The sequence below is a fragment of the Nerophis ophidion genome, linkage group LG06, assembly GCF_033978795.1.
Source record: "Nerophis ophidion isolate RoL-2023_Sa linkage group LG06, RoL_Noph_v1.0, whole genome shotgun sequence".
Taxonomy (NCBI): Eukaryota; Metazoa; Chordata; class Actinopteri; order Syngnathiformes; family Syngnathidae; genus Nerophis; species Nerophis ophidion.
This window is the reverse complement of record NC_084616.1, coordinates 56,518,509-56,536,522: the sequence shown is the minus strand read 5'-3', so window position 1 is coordinate 56,536,522 and position 18,014 is coordinate 56,518,509. Positions and strand designations below refer to the sequence as shown.

The following is an 18,014-nucleotide window of genomic DNA, read 5'->3' as shown; positions in this document are numbered from 1 at the left end:
ATCTCATCCACTGTAATCGTAATAAAAACGATTCTAAATTTTTGTTTAGTACGGTAGCATCGCTAACCCAACAAGGGACCCCTTCCAGTAGCTCAACCCACTCAGCTGATGACTTTATGCAATTCTTTAGTAAGAAAATTGAAGTCATTAGAAAGGAGATTAAAGACAATGCGTCCCAGCTACAACGGGGTTCTATTAACACTGATACGATGGTATATACGGCGGATACTGCCCTCCAAAATAGTTTCTCTCGTTTTGAGGAAATAACATTAGAGGAATTGTTACAACGTGTAAATGGAATAAAACAGACAACATGTTTACTTGACCCTCTTCCTGGGAAACTGATCAAGGAGCTCTTTGTATTATTAGGTCCATCAGTGCTAAATATTATAAACTTATCACTCTCCTCGGGCACTGTTCCCCTAGCATTCAAAAAAGCGGTTATTCATCCTCTTCTTAAAAATCCTAACCTCGATCCTGACCTCATGGTAAACTACCGACCGGTGTCTCACCTTCCCTTTATTTCAAAAATCCTTGAAAAAATTGTTGCGGAGCAGTTAAATGAACACTTAGCGTCTAACAATCTATGTGAAACCTTTCAATCCGGTTTCAGGGCAAATCACTCCACGGAGACAGCCCTCGCAAAAATGACTAATGATCTATTGCTAACGATGGATTCTGATGCGTCATCTATGTTGCTGCTCCTCGATCTTAGCGCTGCTTTCGATACCGTCGATCATAATATTTTATTAGAACGTATCAAAACACGAATTGGTATGTCAGACTTAGCCCTTTCTTGGTTTAACTCTTATCTTACTGATAGGATGCAGTGTGTCTCCCATAACAATGTGACCTCGGACTACGTTAAGGTAACGTGTGGAGTTCCCCAGGGTTCGGTCCTTGGCCCTGCACTCTTCAGCATCTACATGCTGCCGCTAGGTGACATCATACGCAAATACGGTATTAGCTTTCACTGTTATGCTGATGACACCCAACTCTACATGCCCCTAAAGCTGACCAACACGCCGGATTGTAGTCAGCTGGAGGCGTGTCTTAATGAAATTAAACAATGGATGTCCGCTAACTTTTTGCAACTCAACGCCAAAAAAACGGAAATGCTGATTATCGGTCCTGCTAGACACCGAACTCTATTTAATAATACAACTCTAACATTTGACAACCAAACAATTAAACAAGGCGACACGGTAAAGATTCTGGGTATTATCTTCGACCCAACCCTCTCCTTTGAGGCACACATTAAAAGCGTTACTAAAACGGCCTTCTTTCATCTCCGTAATATCGCTAAAATTCGCTCCATTCTGTCCACTAAAGACACTGAGATCATTATCCATGCGTTTGTTACGTCTCGCCTCGACTACTGTAACGTATTATTTTCGGGTCTCCCCATGTCTAGCATTAAAAGATTACAGTTGGTACAAAATGCGGCTGCTAGACTTTTGACAAGAACAAGAAAGTTTGATCACATTACGCCTGTACTGGCTCACCTGCACTGGCTTCCTGTGCACTTAAGATGTGACTTTAAGGTTTTACTACTTACGTATAAAATACTACACGTTCTAGCTCCATCCTATCTTGCCGATTGTATTGCACCATATGTCCCGGCAAGAAATCTGCGTTCAAAGGACTCCGGCTTGTTAGTGTTTCCCAAAGCCCACAAAAAGTCTGCGGGCTATAGAGCGTTTTCCGTTCGGGCTCCAGTACTCTGGAACGCCCTCCCGGTAACAGTTCGAGATGCCACCTCAGTAGAAGCATTTAAGTCTCACCTTAAAACTCCTTTGTATACTCTAGCCTTTAAATAGACTCCCCTTTTAGACCAGTTGATCTGCCGTTTCTTTTCTTTTTCTTCTATGTCCCACTCTCCCTTGTGGAGGGGGTCCGGTCCGATCCGGTGGCCATGTACTGCTTGCCTGTGTATCGGCTGGGGACATCTCTGCGCTGCTGATCAGCCTCCGCTTGGGATGGTTTCCTGCTGGCTCCGCTGTGAACGGGACTCTCGCTGCTGTGTTGGATCCGCTTTGGACTGGACTCTCGCGACTGTGTTGGATCCATTGTGGATTGAACTTTCACAGTATCATGTTAGACCCGCTCGACATCCATTGCTTTCCTCCTCTCTAAGGTTCTCATAGTCATCCCACTGGGTCATTATTGTCACCGATGTCCCACTGGGTGTGAGTTTTCCTTGCCCCTATGTGGGCCTACCGAGGATGTCGTGGTGGTTTGTGCAGCCCTTTGAGACACTAGTGATTTAGGGCTATATAAGTAAACATTGATTGATTGATTGATAGTCATTGTCTGAAAAGAAGGTAAGCCATTATACAAGCCTCAAACAGGATTTGGATGTGAATAATGTGGATAATATTCAAATGTGCTCAGCTCAGTTTGTATCTGGTGTGTTTGGATAGATTGCTAATACACAAAGATGTGTTTTTTTTAAGCATGACAAGATGACATTCACAAATCTCCATTGCTTTCCTCACCCCACAATAAGATGAGTGTAAATACTAAATAGGTATCGGCTTTTAATGTTGGTTGCTATATAAACTTGGAGAAAAGATTAGGCATAAAAAGCTGACCTAAAATTTTTGGAACAAATAATATAAGATATATTTTTATAGTTTTACTGCCGAGTACACTACTACTACTACCACAGATAAACTAGCGCGTATTGACTGTAATATAATAGTATGATTTTACTCCTTAACACCTCATATTGATCTCCTTGGACAATTGCCGCCACTTAACCCCCATAACACTCCTTTTTGGGGATGGGGGTTTATCTTTGTAAAGTTGTGCAAGTCTCCGTGCTGTCTAAGCATCTTTTGACACGGACTTATCCCGGATTTTTGACTTTTACATTATCATTCCATCCATCCATTTTCTTTTACATTATCATTCCATTCACTTTCACCGCCATGTTTACAAACGCTTCCCTCCTCAATGGGTGCACATCTGGGTATGAAACACGTTATACATTTCCATCCACCGTGTTCAACAATGCATTAAATTGATCGTTCAGGAGACATAAATCGTTTAACATTTACTTACTCATTTTGTGCAAGTAATTTGGCTTTGATGTGGGCTTTTGTTAGGTTTTCTCCGCTGCTATGCTAACTAAGCTGTCAACACACAGCTGTGCACGCACAGCAATAGCTGGTGATGTTCGATAAATTCTGACCGGGCAGCACAGTTAGTTCCGTTGTGTAGTTACGTTATAGCAGGGGTCACCAACGCGGTGCCCACGGGCACCAGGTAGCCCGCAGGGACCAGATGAGTAGCCGGCTGGCCTGTTCTAAAAATAGCTCAAATAGCAGCACTTACCAGTGAGCTGCCTCTATTTTTAAAAATACATTTATTTACGGTGGGAGAGGGGTTAGTGCGTCTGCCTCACAATACGAAGGTCCTGCAGTCCTGGGTTCAAATCCAGGCTCGGGATCTTTCTGTGTGGAGTTTGTATGTTCTCCCCGTGAATGCGTGGGTTCCCTCCGGGTACTCCGGCTTCCTCCCACCTCCAAAGACATGCACCTGGGGATAGGTTGATTGGCAACACTAAATTGGCCCTAGTGTGTGAATGTGAGTGTGAATGTTGTCTGTCTATCTGTGTTGGCCCTGCGATGAGGTGGCGACTTGTCCAGGGTGTACTCCGCCTTCCGCCCGATTGTAGCTGAGATAGGCGCCAGCGCCCCCCGCAACCCCAAAAGGGAATAAGCGGTAGAAAATGGATGGATGGATGGATGGATGGATGGCATTTATTTACTAGCAATCTGGTCTCGCTTTGCTCGACATTTTTAATTCTAAGAGAGACAAAACTCCAATAGAATTTGAAAATCCAACAAAATATTTTAAAGACTTGGTCTTCACTTGTTTAAATAAATGCATTCATTGTTTTACTTTGATTCTGACAACTTTCAGAAAGACAATTTTAGAGAAAAAATATAACCTTAAAAATGATTTTAGGACTTTTAAACTCATATACCTTTTTTCCTTTTAAATTACTTCCTCTTCTTTCCTGACAATTTAAATCAATGATAAAGTAAATTTATTTTTTTCATGGTAAAGAATAATAAATGAATTTCAATTTAGTTCTTCATTTTAGCTTCTGTTTTTTCGACGAAGAATATTTGTGAAATATTTCTTCAAACTTATGATTAAAATAAAATAAAAATATTCTGGAAAATCCAGAAAATCTGTAGAATCAAATTTAAATCTTATTTTAAAGTCTTTTGAATTTATTTTAAAATTTTTGTTCTGGAAAATCTAGAATAAATAATGATTTGTCTTTGTTAGAAATATAGCTTGGTCCAATTTTTTATATATTTTAACAAAGTGCAGATCGGATTTCAACCCATTTAAAACATGTCATCAAAATTTTAAAAATTTATCTTAATCAGGAAAAATTACCAAAGATGTTCCATAAGTTATTTTTTTTACTTTTTCAAAAAGATTCGAATTAGCTAGTTTTTCTGTTCTTTTTTTTCGGTTGATTTTGAATTTTAAAGAGTCGAAATTGAAGATAAACTATGTTTCAAAATGTTCTTTTACTTTTTTGTGTGTTTCTCCTCTTTTAAACCGTTCAATTAAGTGTTTTTTTCATCATTTATTCCCTACAAAAACCTTCCGTAAAAGGAAAAAAAGAATGTACGACGGAAGGATAGACAGAAATACCCTTTTTATATATATATATATATATATAGAGAGAGAGAGAGAGAGAGAGAGAGAGAGAGAGAGAGAGAGAGAGACAGATAGAGAGAGAGAGAGATGTATTTATTTATGGTAAATTGAGCAAATTGGCTATTTCTGGCAATTTATTTAAGTGTGAATCAAACTGGTAGCCCTTCGCATTAATCACTACCCAAGAAGTAGCTCTTGGTTTCAAAAAGGTTGGTGACCCCTGCGTTATAGCGTCCTCAAAAGTCGAAACGTATCAAAGCAAGACTGATGTTTATGCATGTTTTAAAATGTCAAATAATTGCAATTAGAAGTTATAACTTCTAATTGTGACACATTGAGGCAAAGTTTCTAAACTTTGTAAAACATTTCTGCAGGGAATAGTTGAAACTTTAGCTTTGAATGGCTTTAATTTGATGTGTCTGTACATGCACAGGAGGTCTTCAAAGTTTCTTAACTTTGTAAAACACTTCTGCAGGGACCAGTTGAAATGTTGGCTTTGAATGGCTTTAATTTGTTGTGTCTGTGAATTCACTGGAGATCTTCAATTACGAAAGGATTACAAAAACGATGCAATGTCTGCCGTGCAGTGTTTAAAAAAGGTGAGCAGGGCCATATATGACTCCAAACACCACCTTTCAGCCATTACATTGTTCATTTTCTGTGTGCATGTGCATATCCTGAAGGTTTGAACGGGCAAATGGTCGAACAAGAGGAGCCTCTAAGCGTCTACAGTAGCTAACTGTGACATAGAACAGCTTTACTGCTTAAAATACTTTGGAAAGTTAGCGCCTTCTAAGCATCCACGTAAAAGTTGCTAACAGGCACTTGAACTCCAGGAACGTGATGTTTCGTAGACATTATTATGAACAACAGACTGTTTCTTAAAAAATAAAAATAAAAATTAAGTATTAATGACAAAAAATGTACTCAACCAGCAGAGTGCCACATTCAGCTGTACGTGACTGAAAAGATAAGTATTGAGTTTCTGTTATACAAGTCTATCAAGATTTTTTGTGATCATGTGTGGAGGTGTGTATGGAACAGGCAGAAATTATTGTCCTCATTAGTTGCTGCTAGTTAGATATTCCTATTGCCAAAATAGCTTTTATTCCTGGAGTTAATATATGGATAATGAATTAACACTATTGCCTTTGTTTATAGAAAACCCATACAGCCGTGTTGATACTGTGGATTTTAGTTTTGTTTCTCTCTTTATGTCAGTGCATGGGCAGTACCCATCACTTCACCTGAGCCCTTTTTAGTGTCTTATATTCACAGTTCCTTTGTGACAACTGTGTCAACATCAAGAAGAGCAAAAAGTGTGCCAGTATTTGCCTTACAAAGTAAAAAAAAACAAAAAACTACCACTTTCAAAGAAATATATTCTTACTTTGTAAGGACGATGGAAACTGCGTCGTTTAGGATGCTCTCACCAAACACCAACATGTTTAAGACAGGATCCACATTGAGGGCATTAAAGATGGCTATTGTGGCAACAGGGTCCACAGCTGAGATGAGTGAGCCAAAGGCAAAACTTCAGCAGAGGAAAAGCAAGTTTAGGAAGATATACTGTAATCTATGTATAACAATGATATATAGAAATATTTACTGTAATATTATTATTGTAAGAAGACAATACTCACCTATCTGTCATGGTCATCTTGTAGATCACATCTGCCTGTATTGAAAAAAAAAAAGAAATAGCAAAAAATACTAAATCATAATCATCTACACCAGGGCTTGTCAAAAGTTTTGGGACCAGGGACCACTTACAGCAGAGGACCCCCTTATAATCTTCTTGCAGATTAAAAACATATACGAAAAATACAAACCCCGTTTTTGTATGAGTTGGGAAATTGTGTGAGATGTAAATATATCGGAAAACAATGATTTGTAAATCCTTTTCAACCCATACTCAGTTGAATATGCTACAAAGACAACATATTTGATGTTAAAACTGATAAACACTTTTTTTTTTTTTTAAATAATCATTAACTTTAGAATTTGATGCCAGCAACACGTGAGAAAGAAGTTGGGAAAGGTGGCAATAGATACTGATAAAGTTGAGGAATTCTCATCAAACACCTATTTGGAACATCCCACAGGTGTGCAGGCTAATTGGGAACAGGTGGGTGCCGTAATTGGGTATAAAAGCAGCTTTCGTGAAATGCTCAGTCATTCACAAACAAGGATTGGAAAATGGTCACTACTTTGTGAACAAATGCGTGAGCAAATTGTCAAACAATTTAAGAACAACATTTCTCAACGGGCTATTGCAAGAAATTTAGGAATTTCACCATCTACGGTCCGTAATACCATCAAAAGGTTCAGAGAATCTGGAAAAATCACTGCACGTAAGCGATGATATAACGGACCTTCGTTCCCTCAGGCGGTACTGCATCAGAAAGAGACAACAGTGTGTAAAGGATATCACCACATGGGCTCAGGAACACTTCATAAAGCCACTGTCAGTAACTACAGTTGGTCGCTACATCTGTAAGTGCAAGTTAAAACTCTACTCTGCAAAGCCAAAGCCATTTATCAACAACATCCAGAAACGCCGCCGGCTTCCTTGGGCCCGAGATCAGCTAAGATGGACTGTGGTTTGACGAGTCCACATTTCAAATTGAGGAAAAGAGGAAAAAAACCATCAGACCTGTTCTAGGTGCAAAGTATAAAAGCCAGCATCTGTGATGGTATGGGTGTGCATTAGTGCCCAAGGCATGGGTAACTTACGCATCTGTGAAGGCAACATTAATGCTGAAAGGTACATACAGGAGTTGGAGCAATATATGTTGCCATCCAAGCAATGTTATCATGGACGCCCTTGCTTATTTCAGCAAGACAATGCCAATTCCCGTGTTACAACAGCATGGCTTCATAGTAAAAGAGTGCGGGTACTAGACTGGCCAGCCTGTAGTCTAGACCTGTCTCCCATTGAAAATGTGTGGCGCATTATGAAGCCTAAAATACCATAACGGAGACCCTGGACTTCCGAACAACCTAAACTGTACATAAAATAAGAATGGGAAAAAAAATTCCACCTGAAAAGCTTCAAAAATGTGTCTCCTTAGTTCCCAAAGGTTTATTGAGTGTTGTCAAAAGAAAAGGTGATGAAACACAGTGGTGAACATGCCCTTTCCCAACTACTTTGGCACGTGTTGCAGCCATGAAATTCTAAGTTAATTATTATTTGTAAAAAAAAAATAAAGTTTATGAGTTTAAACATCAAATATCTTGTTTTTGTAGTGCATTCAACTGAATATGGGTTGAAAATGATTTGCAAATCATTGTATTCCGTTTATATTTACATTTAACACAATTTCCCAACTCATGTGGAAACGGGGTTTGTAAAAATTCCGCCATTTGTATTAGATGCCATTGAAATCATTTATATACAAAACTTTTCCGTGACTGAGTATAAGTCTCCGTTTAAGCTGTGTACACGCTGGGGAATTTTGGAACTTTTCACCTTGGCCAGCGTTTGCAAAAGTTTGCATTTTTATAAACTAAAGTATGCGTTTGCGTGTGGACAAAAGGCCTTAACGCAGAAAAAAATATGCATCTATTAAGTATCCGTGGTCGTGGGGACATGGCCTAAGTCAGGGGTTTTAAACTACTGCTCATGGGCCAAGTGCGGCATGGGGGCGTGTTCATTTTGGCCCACAAGCTGTCATGAGTTTATTAATAAGGAATCTAGGCCGCGGGGTGACTCCACCTGAATTTGAAATATCTGACAGTGTAATTGCTACAATTTTGCCACCATCTTGCAAATGCTTTTCAACATATTTTCAATTGAATTGACTGCAAAGACAAGATATTTAATGTTCGAACGGAGAAACTTAATTTTCTTTGGCAAATAATCATTAACTTAAGAATATAATGGCGGCAACACACTGCAAAATAGTTAGCACAGGGGCATTTTTACCACTGTGTTTCATGGCATTTCCTTTTAACAACACTCAGTAATTGTTTGGGAACTGAGGAGACCAGTTTTTGAAGCTTTTCAGGTTGAATTCTTTCCCATTCTTACTTGGTGTACAGCTTAAAATGTTCAACAGTCCGTGGTCTCTTTTGTTTTATTTTACGCTTCATAATGTGCCACACATTTTCAATGGGAGACAGGTCTGGACTACATGCAGGCCAGTCTAGTACCAGCACTCTTTTACTATGAAGCTATGTTGTTGTAACACGTGGCTTGGCATTGTCTTGCTGAAATAAGCAGGGGGCATCCAAAATAACATTGCCTGAATGGCAACAAATGTTGCTCCAAAACCTGTAAGTACAGTACATTCAGCATTAATGGTGCCTTGACAGATGTGTAAGTTACCCATGCCTTAGGCACTAATACACCCACATACCATCACAGATGCTGGCTTTTTAACTTTGCGCCTATAACAGTCTTGACAGTTCTTTTCCTCTTTGTTCCGAAGGAGACAACGTCCACAGTTTCCAAAAACAATTTGAATGGTGGACTCGTCAGACCACAGAACGCTTTTTCCCTTTGCATCAATCCATCGCAGATGAGCTCGGGTCTAGCGAAGCCGGCTGCGTTTCTGGGTGTTGTTGATACTGTAAATGGCTTTTGCTGTGCATAGTAGACTTTTAACTTGCACTTACAGATGTAGCGACAAACTGTAGTTACTGATAGTGGGTTTCTAAAGTGTTCCTGAGCCCATGTGGTGATATCTTTTACACACTGATGGTTTTTGATGCAGTACCGCCTGAGGGATCAAATGTCAAGGGTATTGCCGCTTACGTGCAGTGATTTCTCCAGATTCTCTGAACAGTTTGATGATATTACGGACCGTAGATAGTGATATCCCTAAATTCCTTACAATAGCTCGTTGAGAAATGCTGTTCTTAAACTGTTCGACAATTTGCTCACATATTTGTTCATGAAGTGGTGAACCTCGCCCCATCCTTGTTTGTGAATGATTGAGCATTTCATGGAAGCTGCTTTTATACCCAGTCATGGCACCCACCTGTTCCCAATTAGTCTGTTTACCTATGGGATGTTCCAAATATGTTTTTGATGAGCATTCCTTAACTTTATCAGTATTTATTGCCACCATTCCCAACTTCTTTGTCACGTGTTGCTGGCATCAAATTCTAAAGTTAATGATTATTTGCATGGGATGTTCCAAATAAGTTTTTGATGAGCATCTCTCAACTTTCTCAGTCATGTTGAAGGAATCAAATTCCTAATGAGCTAATATATGCAAAAAATACCAACGTTTACCAGTTCGAATGTTAAGTATCATGTCTTTACAGTCTTTTCAATTGAATATAGGTTGAGAAGGATTTTAAAATCATTGTATTGTGTTTTTATTTACGATTTACACAATGTGCCAACTTCGATGGTTTGTTTTTTTTACATATTGGTCATTTTAAAATCAGGCCGCCTGCTGAAAAGGTGTGGGCTGGTGTACACAGCACATCATTTTTATATATGACTCAATCCAAACAACCTTTACCACTCATGGCGCAAATAAACTAAAGTCAACACACATGATCACATAACACAATTTGCTCACTGAGCTTTGTGGATATATAAAAAATGTCACAACACATAATTCAAAATGACTCCCATTTAAATAATCTGCAATGCATTATGAGAAACATGCAAAACACTCTCTCCACACCAATCCCTGTTTGGCACATTTAAGCTGCTTGATAGTTCTGATTGATTACAAAACTTTAAAGATGTCGTCGAGGAAGTAAACAAGGTCGGAGTCGAACTTTCATATACAGTCTTAAAAATATAGTCTTGATAACCGAATATATTAATTATTTATCAGGAGCAATAGAGCATTGCCAGAAGTGGAACCGGACAATGTTAATGAGGCATGAAGCGATGTCAACAATCTCCAGGAAGAGATTATCAATGATGTACCAAAAAGATGTAGAAATTTACAAGAACAGATTAAGATGTCTAAGATCTTCAAGAACAGATGATCAGAGAAAGAAAACAATATTGTGTCGATATGATAGAAATGTGATATGATAGAAAATAGACAGTTCGGAAAAGAAATTAAGATTCTCAGTGAAGGCAACACAGCATTAAGACGGGAGATGGATAACCTGAAAGAGGAGAATACAAAATTGTACAAACAGTTGAATGCCAACCAGCAAGACAACATTATTTGAAACAACAGCAGTGTTGTGGAGAACATAAAAAAGGAGATAGCAGCAGTGCACCAAGAGTTGCATGCCATGCAAAAAGATAACACTGATGTGGAGAAATTCAGGGAAGAGATGGCAGCATTGAGTTAAGAGCTCAATACCAGACAACAAGATATTACCAATCTGGGGAATAATAATGCTAGGAAACCATCAAAGGGGAAATGGATCAGTTTACATGACAGAATGACATCATAATGGCTGGGCTGCACATAAATTCTTGATCCTATGCAAGAGCAGTTGACAACAGAACAGAACCAGACAAAATGGACGCTGCTTCAACAGAGCCAGAAAAAGTGGTCAACTTTCTGCAATCAAAGGGAATTGATGTTGATATTAACACCATTGATGAATGCATTTCACTGAATAGAAGAGAACACAACGGCAGTAATTGTGAAGTCTGCCAACAGAAAATCTAAAACGGCATTGTTAAAACAGGGAAAGAAGCTGAAGGGTACAACTACATATATGAACAAACGCACTAAACGCAATGCAGATATTGCCAAGAAAGCACACGACTTGAGGAAACAGGAGAAAATTCAGGGAACTTGGAGCGCCGACTACAACATCTACATCAAACTGAATGGAGGTCCAAAGGCAAAAGATAACTAGTTGTCAAAGACATCAAGGATCTGGACAGATATTGAAGCTCCTAGATCAACCACAAAAATAACAACAATAATGGAGTCTGACAGACAACAAACAGGCATTAATCTACAAAACTACAACGCTCCAAGGGATTACCGAACAAGATTAACTGTAAATCAGGTTCACATTTATTTACACTTATAGACCTTCATAGAGCAACACAAAATATTGCTGAACAGGAATATATGGAATTGAAAACCTTCTGCAGTATGGATCACAATAGTTTGGAATTAGATAATGACATATTTCCTGATACGATTTTTTTCTTTCATATCAGGAATAACTGTTCTTATAATACAGACAAACAATATAATGACAGGGTTATATATTATTCATTTCAACAGTAAAAGTTTGTATGCAAACCACAACAACGTGAAACATTTTTTGGAACTATTCAAGGAACCCTTGAAAGTGATCGCTATCTCAGAAACATGAAGTAAATTATATCAACAGAGCCAACACAAATGGAGGGAGAGGTACTTTGTCTTTGATGTCATTAACTATTGATAATATCTTAGAATTTCTAATAATTGAAATACGTTTTGAAAAAGCAGAAAAAGATTAATCATCTGCATATATAGATCACCTAAGGCAAACATTGATACGTTTTAAAACTGGATTAAGGCAACTTTACTAAAATCAGTCACAAAAGAACTATGTGGGGACTTCAACATTGATCCTAATATATATATATATATACACACACATGTGTGTGTATATAATTTGCAAAACAACTGAAGACACATAACACATGTTGGTCTTCAGTCATTGTTCTCAATAAAACCATAACGCTGTGGTCTGTGGTTCCATTTTCTTTCTTTTTTTTTTGTCCTGTCCAGCTTCTCAGGCAAACCATATTGTTGATGTAGATGCCCATTTTGGCTGCACAAATTTATTTTACAAAAGAGAAGTGTGGGATACTTCTCTTGTTGCCTTATTTGTATTTGACTTCATTAAATGTATTTATATTATCATTTGTATTTATATAATCATTTCCGATAGAAAGAGATAGAAAGAGAAAAAGGGAGGACAGAGAGATAAAAACAACAATAGCAAACACAACAATAACAACAACGACAACAACAGAACAACATCAGCAAATACAATATGTTCACATTTGATAGTAAAAGTGATAGCAAATGAAACAGTTACTGATGTAAATAACACAGAAATGACAATGAACATTATTATACTACAAATGGAGCAATACAAATACCTACAGAAATAGCACTATTGATAATGAATAAAAATAATTTACCTCTATGATCAACAATACAATTGTTCAAATGCAGCACTACATAAATGTAATGATAACTTCAAATACAAAAGTAAGCAGAAAAATGGAGGGAAAAAAATGAAGCCAACTATATTATCCCTGTAGTTTCATTTTCTAAACTTAACTGGTTTGGTCTTTGGATCCCTTTATGTGGAGGAACTTAAAAACACTACGTGTCTTTTTGTGCTGTTTAAATCAATGAGAAAACACGTCATACTTCAAGACACAGCATTGCGTGTCTTTTAACAAAACCAGAGCCTGAGCAAATGTTACCTGTCCAAGGAAGTAGATTCCTCCTCCAACTATGAAGGCGGAGATAGCTGTGCCAATCACAGCAAACAGGGTGATGGAGCCAATATTTTGGAAGAAGTTACCCTAAATGTACACAAGAACATATTTTAAGTATTCATGATATGATCGTTATGGTAAACCATTGTTATAATAGTTACATCATATAAAAATCAAGCAAAGCACATACAGTATTTTAATTCAGTAGGTTTTTATCAAAACGTGTCAACATTATTTTGTTGGTATTTGGATCAACAATTCTGAACCACTGTGGAATATTACAATAATAAACAACCAAGTTACTGATTTAAATCTGTTATTGCATACAACAGAGTTTCTTAAACATTTGTTACAATACTGTAATGACTGTAAACAGCATAACTGATATTTGAAGGGTTAATGTACTTTCATGCTAAGCAAACTTGATGCATCTTGTGCAGACATAAAGGTAACAAAAACAAAACTGGCAATGAAAAACAGTTAAACATTACAGTACGAACTGAAATTGGATACTTTTTTTCTCCAAACACTTTAAAGGCCTACTGAAACCCACTACTACCGACCACGCAGTCTGATAGTTTATATATCATTGATGAAATATTAACATTGCAACACATGCCAATACGGCCTTTATAGTTTACTAAATTGCAATTTAAAATTTCCCGCGAAGTGTCGTGTTAAAAACATCGCGGTATGATGACGCGTGCGTTTGACTTCTCGGGTTGTAGCGGACATTATTTTCCAGCCCGATCCAAGCTACAGGTAGTCTGCTTTAATCGCATAATTACACAGTATTCTGGACATCTGTGTTGCTGAATCTTTTGCAATTTGTTCAATTAATAATGGAGAAGTCAAAGTAGAAAGATGGAGGTGGGAAGCTTTAGCCTTTAGCCACACAAACACAGCCGGTGTTTCCTTGTTTAAAATTCCCGGAGGTGAAGCTTTATTATGGATCAGAGCGGTCAAGCGAACATGTATCCCGACTACATGTCAACCGGCAGTTTTCGGTGAGAAAATTGTGGTATAAAGTCGCCTCTTACCGGAGATCAGCTGCGTGACTTCCCTCACAGACTCTGGCGTCAAGACACCCGTGGCCACACCCCTCCGACTTCAGGTTCTATTTAATCTCACTAAAACACTTGCAACACAATAGCAGATAAGGGTTTTTCCAGAATTATCCTAGTAAATGTGTCTAAAAATATTTGAATCGCTCTCACTTGCCCTCGCCTGTTTTTTTTAAACTTTTTTTTCCTTTTTCTTCTAGGCCTTCACTATCAATATCCTCATCCACAAATCTTTCATCCTCGCTCAAATTAATGGGGAAATTGTCGCTTTCTCGGTCCGAATTGCTCTTACTGCTGGTGGGTCACATTGTAAACAATATGAGGATGTGAGGAGCCCTAAAACCAGTGGCGTCACGCGCACATTGTCTGCGACTTCCGGCAAAGGCAAGGCGTTTTTATTAGCGACCAAAAGTTGCAAACTTTATCGTGGATGTTCTCTACTAAATCCTTTCAGCAAAAATATGGCAATATCGCGAAATGATCAAGTATGACACATAGAATGGACCTGCTATCTGCGTTTGAATAAGAAAATCTCGTTTCAGTAGTCCTTTAAGGCTGAGTTGAAAAGTCTATATTCTGCTGTACCTTATGTAACGAGTATCCAGATTCAAAGATGATTGGTGGCAGGAGCAAAAGAAAGAACATATTGGGTCGGAACATTTCCTCCTCCTTTAAAAACAAAAAAGCAGTAATTAAAGAAATTAGTAATACTTCAAAAGTCAGACATTCACAAAATATATTTACAGCTTCCCAAAAGCCAATTACCTTGACTGCAACTTTAGAGAAATCCAACATGCTAATTTGTTTGATATAACAGGAGGGTAAAAATATAACACATACAAATACTTTATTGAACTGTTTTACTTTGCATATTTGTTCTCATACTGCACAAATTGGGTTTCATCCAAATAGTGATCTTGATGCTAATCAGCACAGAAATTGAAACACAGGGCATTCAAACACACACAGGAATAAAAAAAGCCAAGCTTTAACTGCAAGTAGTTGAACCTTATCTGACAAGGCATGTTGGCATCGAGATGACTGGCTAATGCACACGTATATGCACGCACAATCACACAAACACACACACGCACAAATGAACACACACACATACATATACGCACACACCGGTGACAGCCTGCCAGCTAATTCAAGCATGCATTCTTACAGATCTACAAACATATTCAAACACACATGCTATAGCAAACACGTTAATTCTTTTCTCAGTATAATCTACATGCACGCACACAGTCTGAGTTTAGCTTTCTGAGTATTTCAGTAATGTAATGAAATCATCGTTGCTTCTCAAATAAATGGGGCAGCCTCCTAGGTCAGGCGTAGGCATCATGTGCCCGTGCATTGCTCTCTGCTTGCCAGTGAGTCTGAGCATTATGCTCCGTTTGCTACATGTGCTGTATGTGCACACACACTGACAATGCACATGCATCATGTATTCATGTATTATACTCACTATAAATTTAAATAGAAGCTATTATTGCACTTGGTGCATGTTATACTCAAAACACAGAGGGCATTATAAGAATAAGAAGGAAAAATATATTTTTGGGTGGTGGCTGATGCAACATTTCTATCAGTTCTCTCTCATAATGGTTCAAGAGAGCCAGTCCATATTTATTCCATCTACCCAACAATGTCTCTCTTTGTGTTCTCTGCAGTCTTGACAGCTTGGAAAAGCTTCTCTGCTCCAATGACCCCACAAGCAGATGGACTTGAACACAGTCTACAGTCATCAGCCCCTAGCACAGTACACCCATGGAGAACAAGGATGGAAAAGTGACCTCTTGTGGTGAATTAGGGCCAGTAGCTGTATTTGTTTAGATTTTTTTATTTACCAGGTATTCGCAATAAGAACACATGTTGCAAGGTTATAAGTATGTCTTAGTTGTTTGTTGGTTAGTGGTGAAAGTAGTGATTTTCTAGATAGCGGTGTGGGTATTGGTTGCAGTAAAAATAAAAAAATAAAAAACATTCAAAGTTTGTAATCAATTTTACTAATTTATTGTTACTTGCAGGACGACCTCAATGGAAAGTATTACTACTATGTAAGACAGAAATATTTAGAACTGTCGAGCTAGAGGGGAGTTATGTGCTAAATAATGATTACAGCATTTGTAGCTACAAAAATTGAACTAAATATATTTAAAAGGGAATTAACTTAAAATATTGCAAATATTAACAGTAACAATAATTACAGTGTGTGTCGGACCTAAGAAGAACTAAAAAGTGGGACACATTTGAAGAAAAAATTAAAAAGAAAACAATAAAATAGAACAGAAAAGGATCAGTGGAGGCAACACCCATTTTAGCAAAACATGATTCGATAATCTTTAGTCTTTTTCATATATTTTGCCAATTTAATAATTCATTCAGGACTTAAAACACCAAAACAGTGTGTCGACACATTGCTGTTAAAACTAGGTCAGGCATAGAGTAGGGATCACATACGGCGGACGTCCTGTCCTGTATGGTAGGAGTTTGTGGCTCTTCTTTAGCATACTTCTGACTAAAACAGTAGAAAAGGCAGTAATGAATGCTTTAAAGGTTGCTGTGCTACCTCAACCTAAATCTCTACTGGAACTTTGCTCTTCAGGGAAAGTGAAAGGTCAAACATGAATATTAACATCTGAGCCACATGGCATTTGATGCATGCACAGCAGTTTGGCAGCCTTAATGCTCCCTGTGTGCATGTGTAATACAAGTTTAAAAACATATGGGGGGATTTGTAGGGGTGGAAATGTCATAATCTAATTTGCATAATTTCCCATGTAATCGTGTCAACAGGCCAAACAAATGCTTATATATATATATATATATTTAGTAAGACTGTCCAAATTAATGCGTTACGGTAACACATGTACATACATAATAACCCCAATAAATATTGCATTAATCATGTATAAACGCAGATTAATCAAGCAATTCACTGGTAGGATTGGCAGCTCTTTAGATCTCGTATTGAGAGTTTACATAAACAGATTTCAAATACAAAAGGCAAACTTGAAATGAACTCAGTACCTTTTTGTATCTGCTCCTTGTAAATGGGATTATGAGAGAATAAGACACACCTAGCCAGGGAACAGCGGAGTAGGTAATAGTCCCGATACTTTTGGGACCTTAAAACGTGGGAGGCACTTTAAAATTAAAGCTGAAAGTCTGCAGTTAAAACACATCTTGTTTTATTTCAAGCCCAAAAAGTTTAGATTTGTGACAGTCCTAATATTTATGGATTTGCCTCTAACTGCACACTAAATTATGTTTAGGAATGTGTTCAATACATTATCTGTTGGTGTATATCAGCACCTTATTTGTATTGTTGAAGATGTACACTTCAAAATATACTGTTCCCAGGTTTTGAGCTAATAACATGCATTCATGTAAAACATCTTAAAAATGTTCACAGTCAAATTAAAAAATATTTTGGTGTTTTTTTTTTTCAATTTAACTTAATTTATGGAAGTAAGTAGTCGACTCTGATTAATCAAATTTTAAAATAAATTGATTATTCTGGTGAAAATAATTGTTGTAAATTCCGGACTAATAGCTACTCGTTTTTTTTCCGTAGGCTTTGAACCCTGCAGTTTATAAACTGTGCGGCTAATCAGAATCAGAATCAGAAACACTTTAATAATCCCGAGGGGAAATTAAGATTTATGGATTTTTCTTTGCTGACGGCTGGCTATAATGTATATAGTTTAAAATAAAACAAACACATTGAATCTATGTGTGTGCTACAGAGCCATCTTTTGGGCGAGTTGGCTTGTTGCAGTTGCTGCATTGCCCTTCCGTTTAGACTGTGCTATGAACCTACCGTAAGTACAGTTGCTGTTTCGTCTTCAAGCCGTCCA

General features: G+C 37.8%; 1 protein-coding gene and 1 long non-coding RNA gene across 4 annotated transcripts in view; one reads left to right on the top strand and one right to left on the bottom strand.

Moving 5' to 3' along the window:
* Positions 1-16,109, top strand: part of LOC133555000 (uncharacterized) — a 53,475-nt gene extending 37,366 nt beyond the window's left edge. The window contains exon 4 of the long non-coding RNA XR_009807255.1: positions 15,825-16,109. This is a non-coding gene — a long non-coding RNA (uncharacterized LOC133555000). The remainder of the gene's footprint in view (positions 1-15,824) is intronic.
* Positions 1-18,014, bottom strand: part of slc9a8 (solute carrier family 9 member 8) — a 47,825-nt gene that overhangs the window by 11,155 nt on the left and 18,656 nt on the right. For all 3 annotated transcript variants that reach the window (XM_061904382.1, XM_061904383.1, XM_061904384.1), the window contains 4 exons: positions 14,734-14,817; positions 13,070-13,171; positions 6,333-6,367; positions 6,080-6,223 (listed from right to left, as the gene is read on the bottom strand). In XM_061904382.1, coding sequence (XP_061760366.1) covers positions 6,080-6,223; positions 6,333-6,367; positions 13,070-13,171; positions 14,734-14,817 — 365 coding nt within the window. The remainder of the gene's footprint in view (positions 1-6,079; positions 6,224-6,332; positions 6,368-13,069; positions 13,172-14,733; positions 14,818-18,014) is intronic.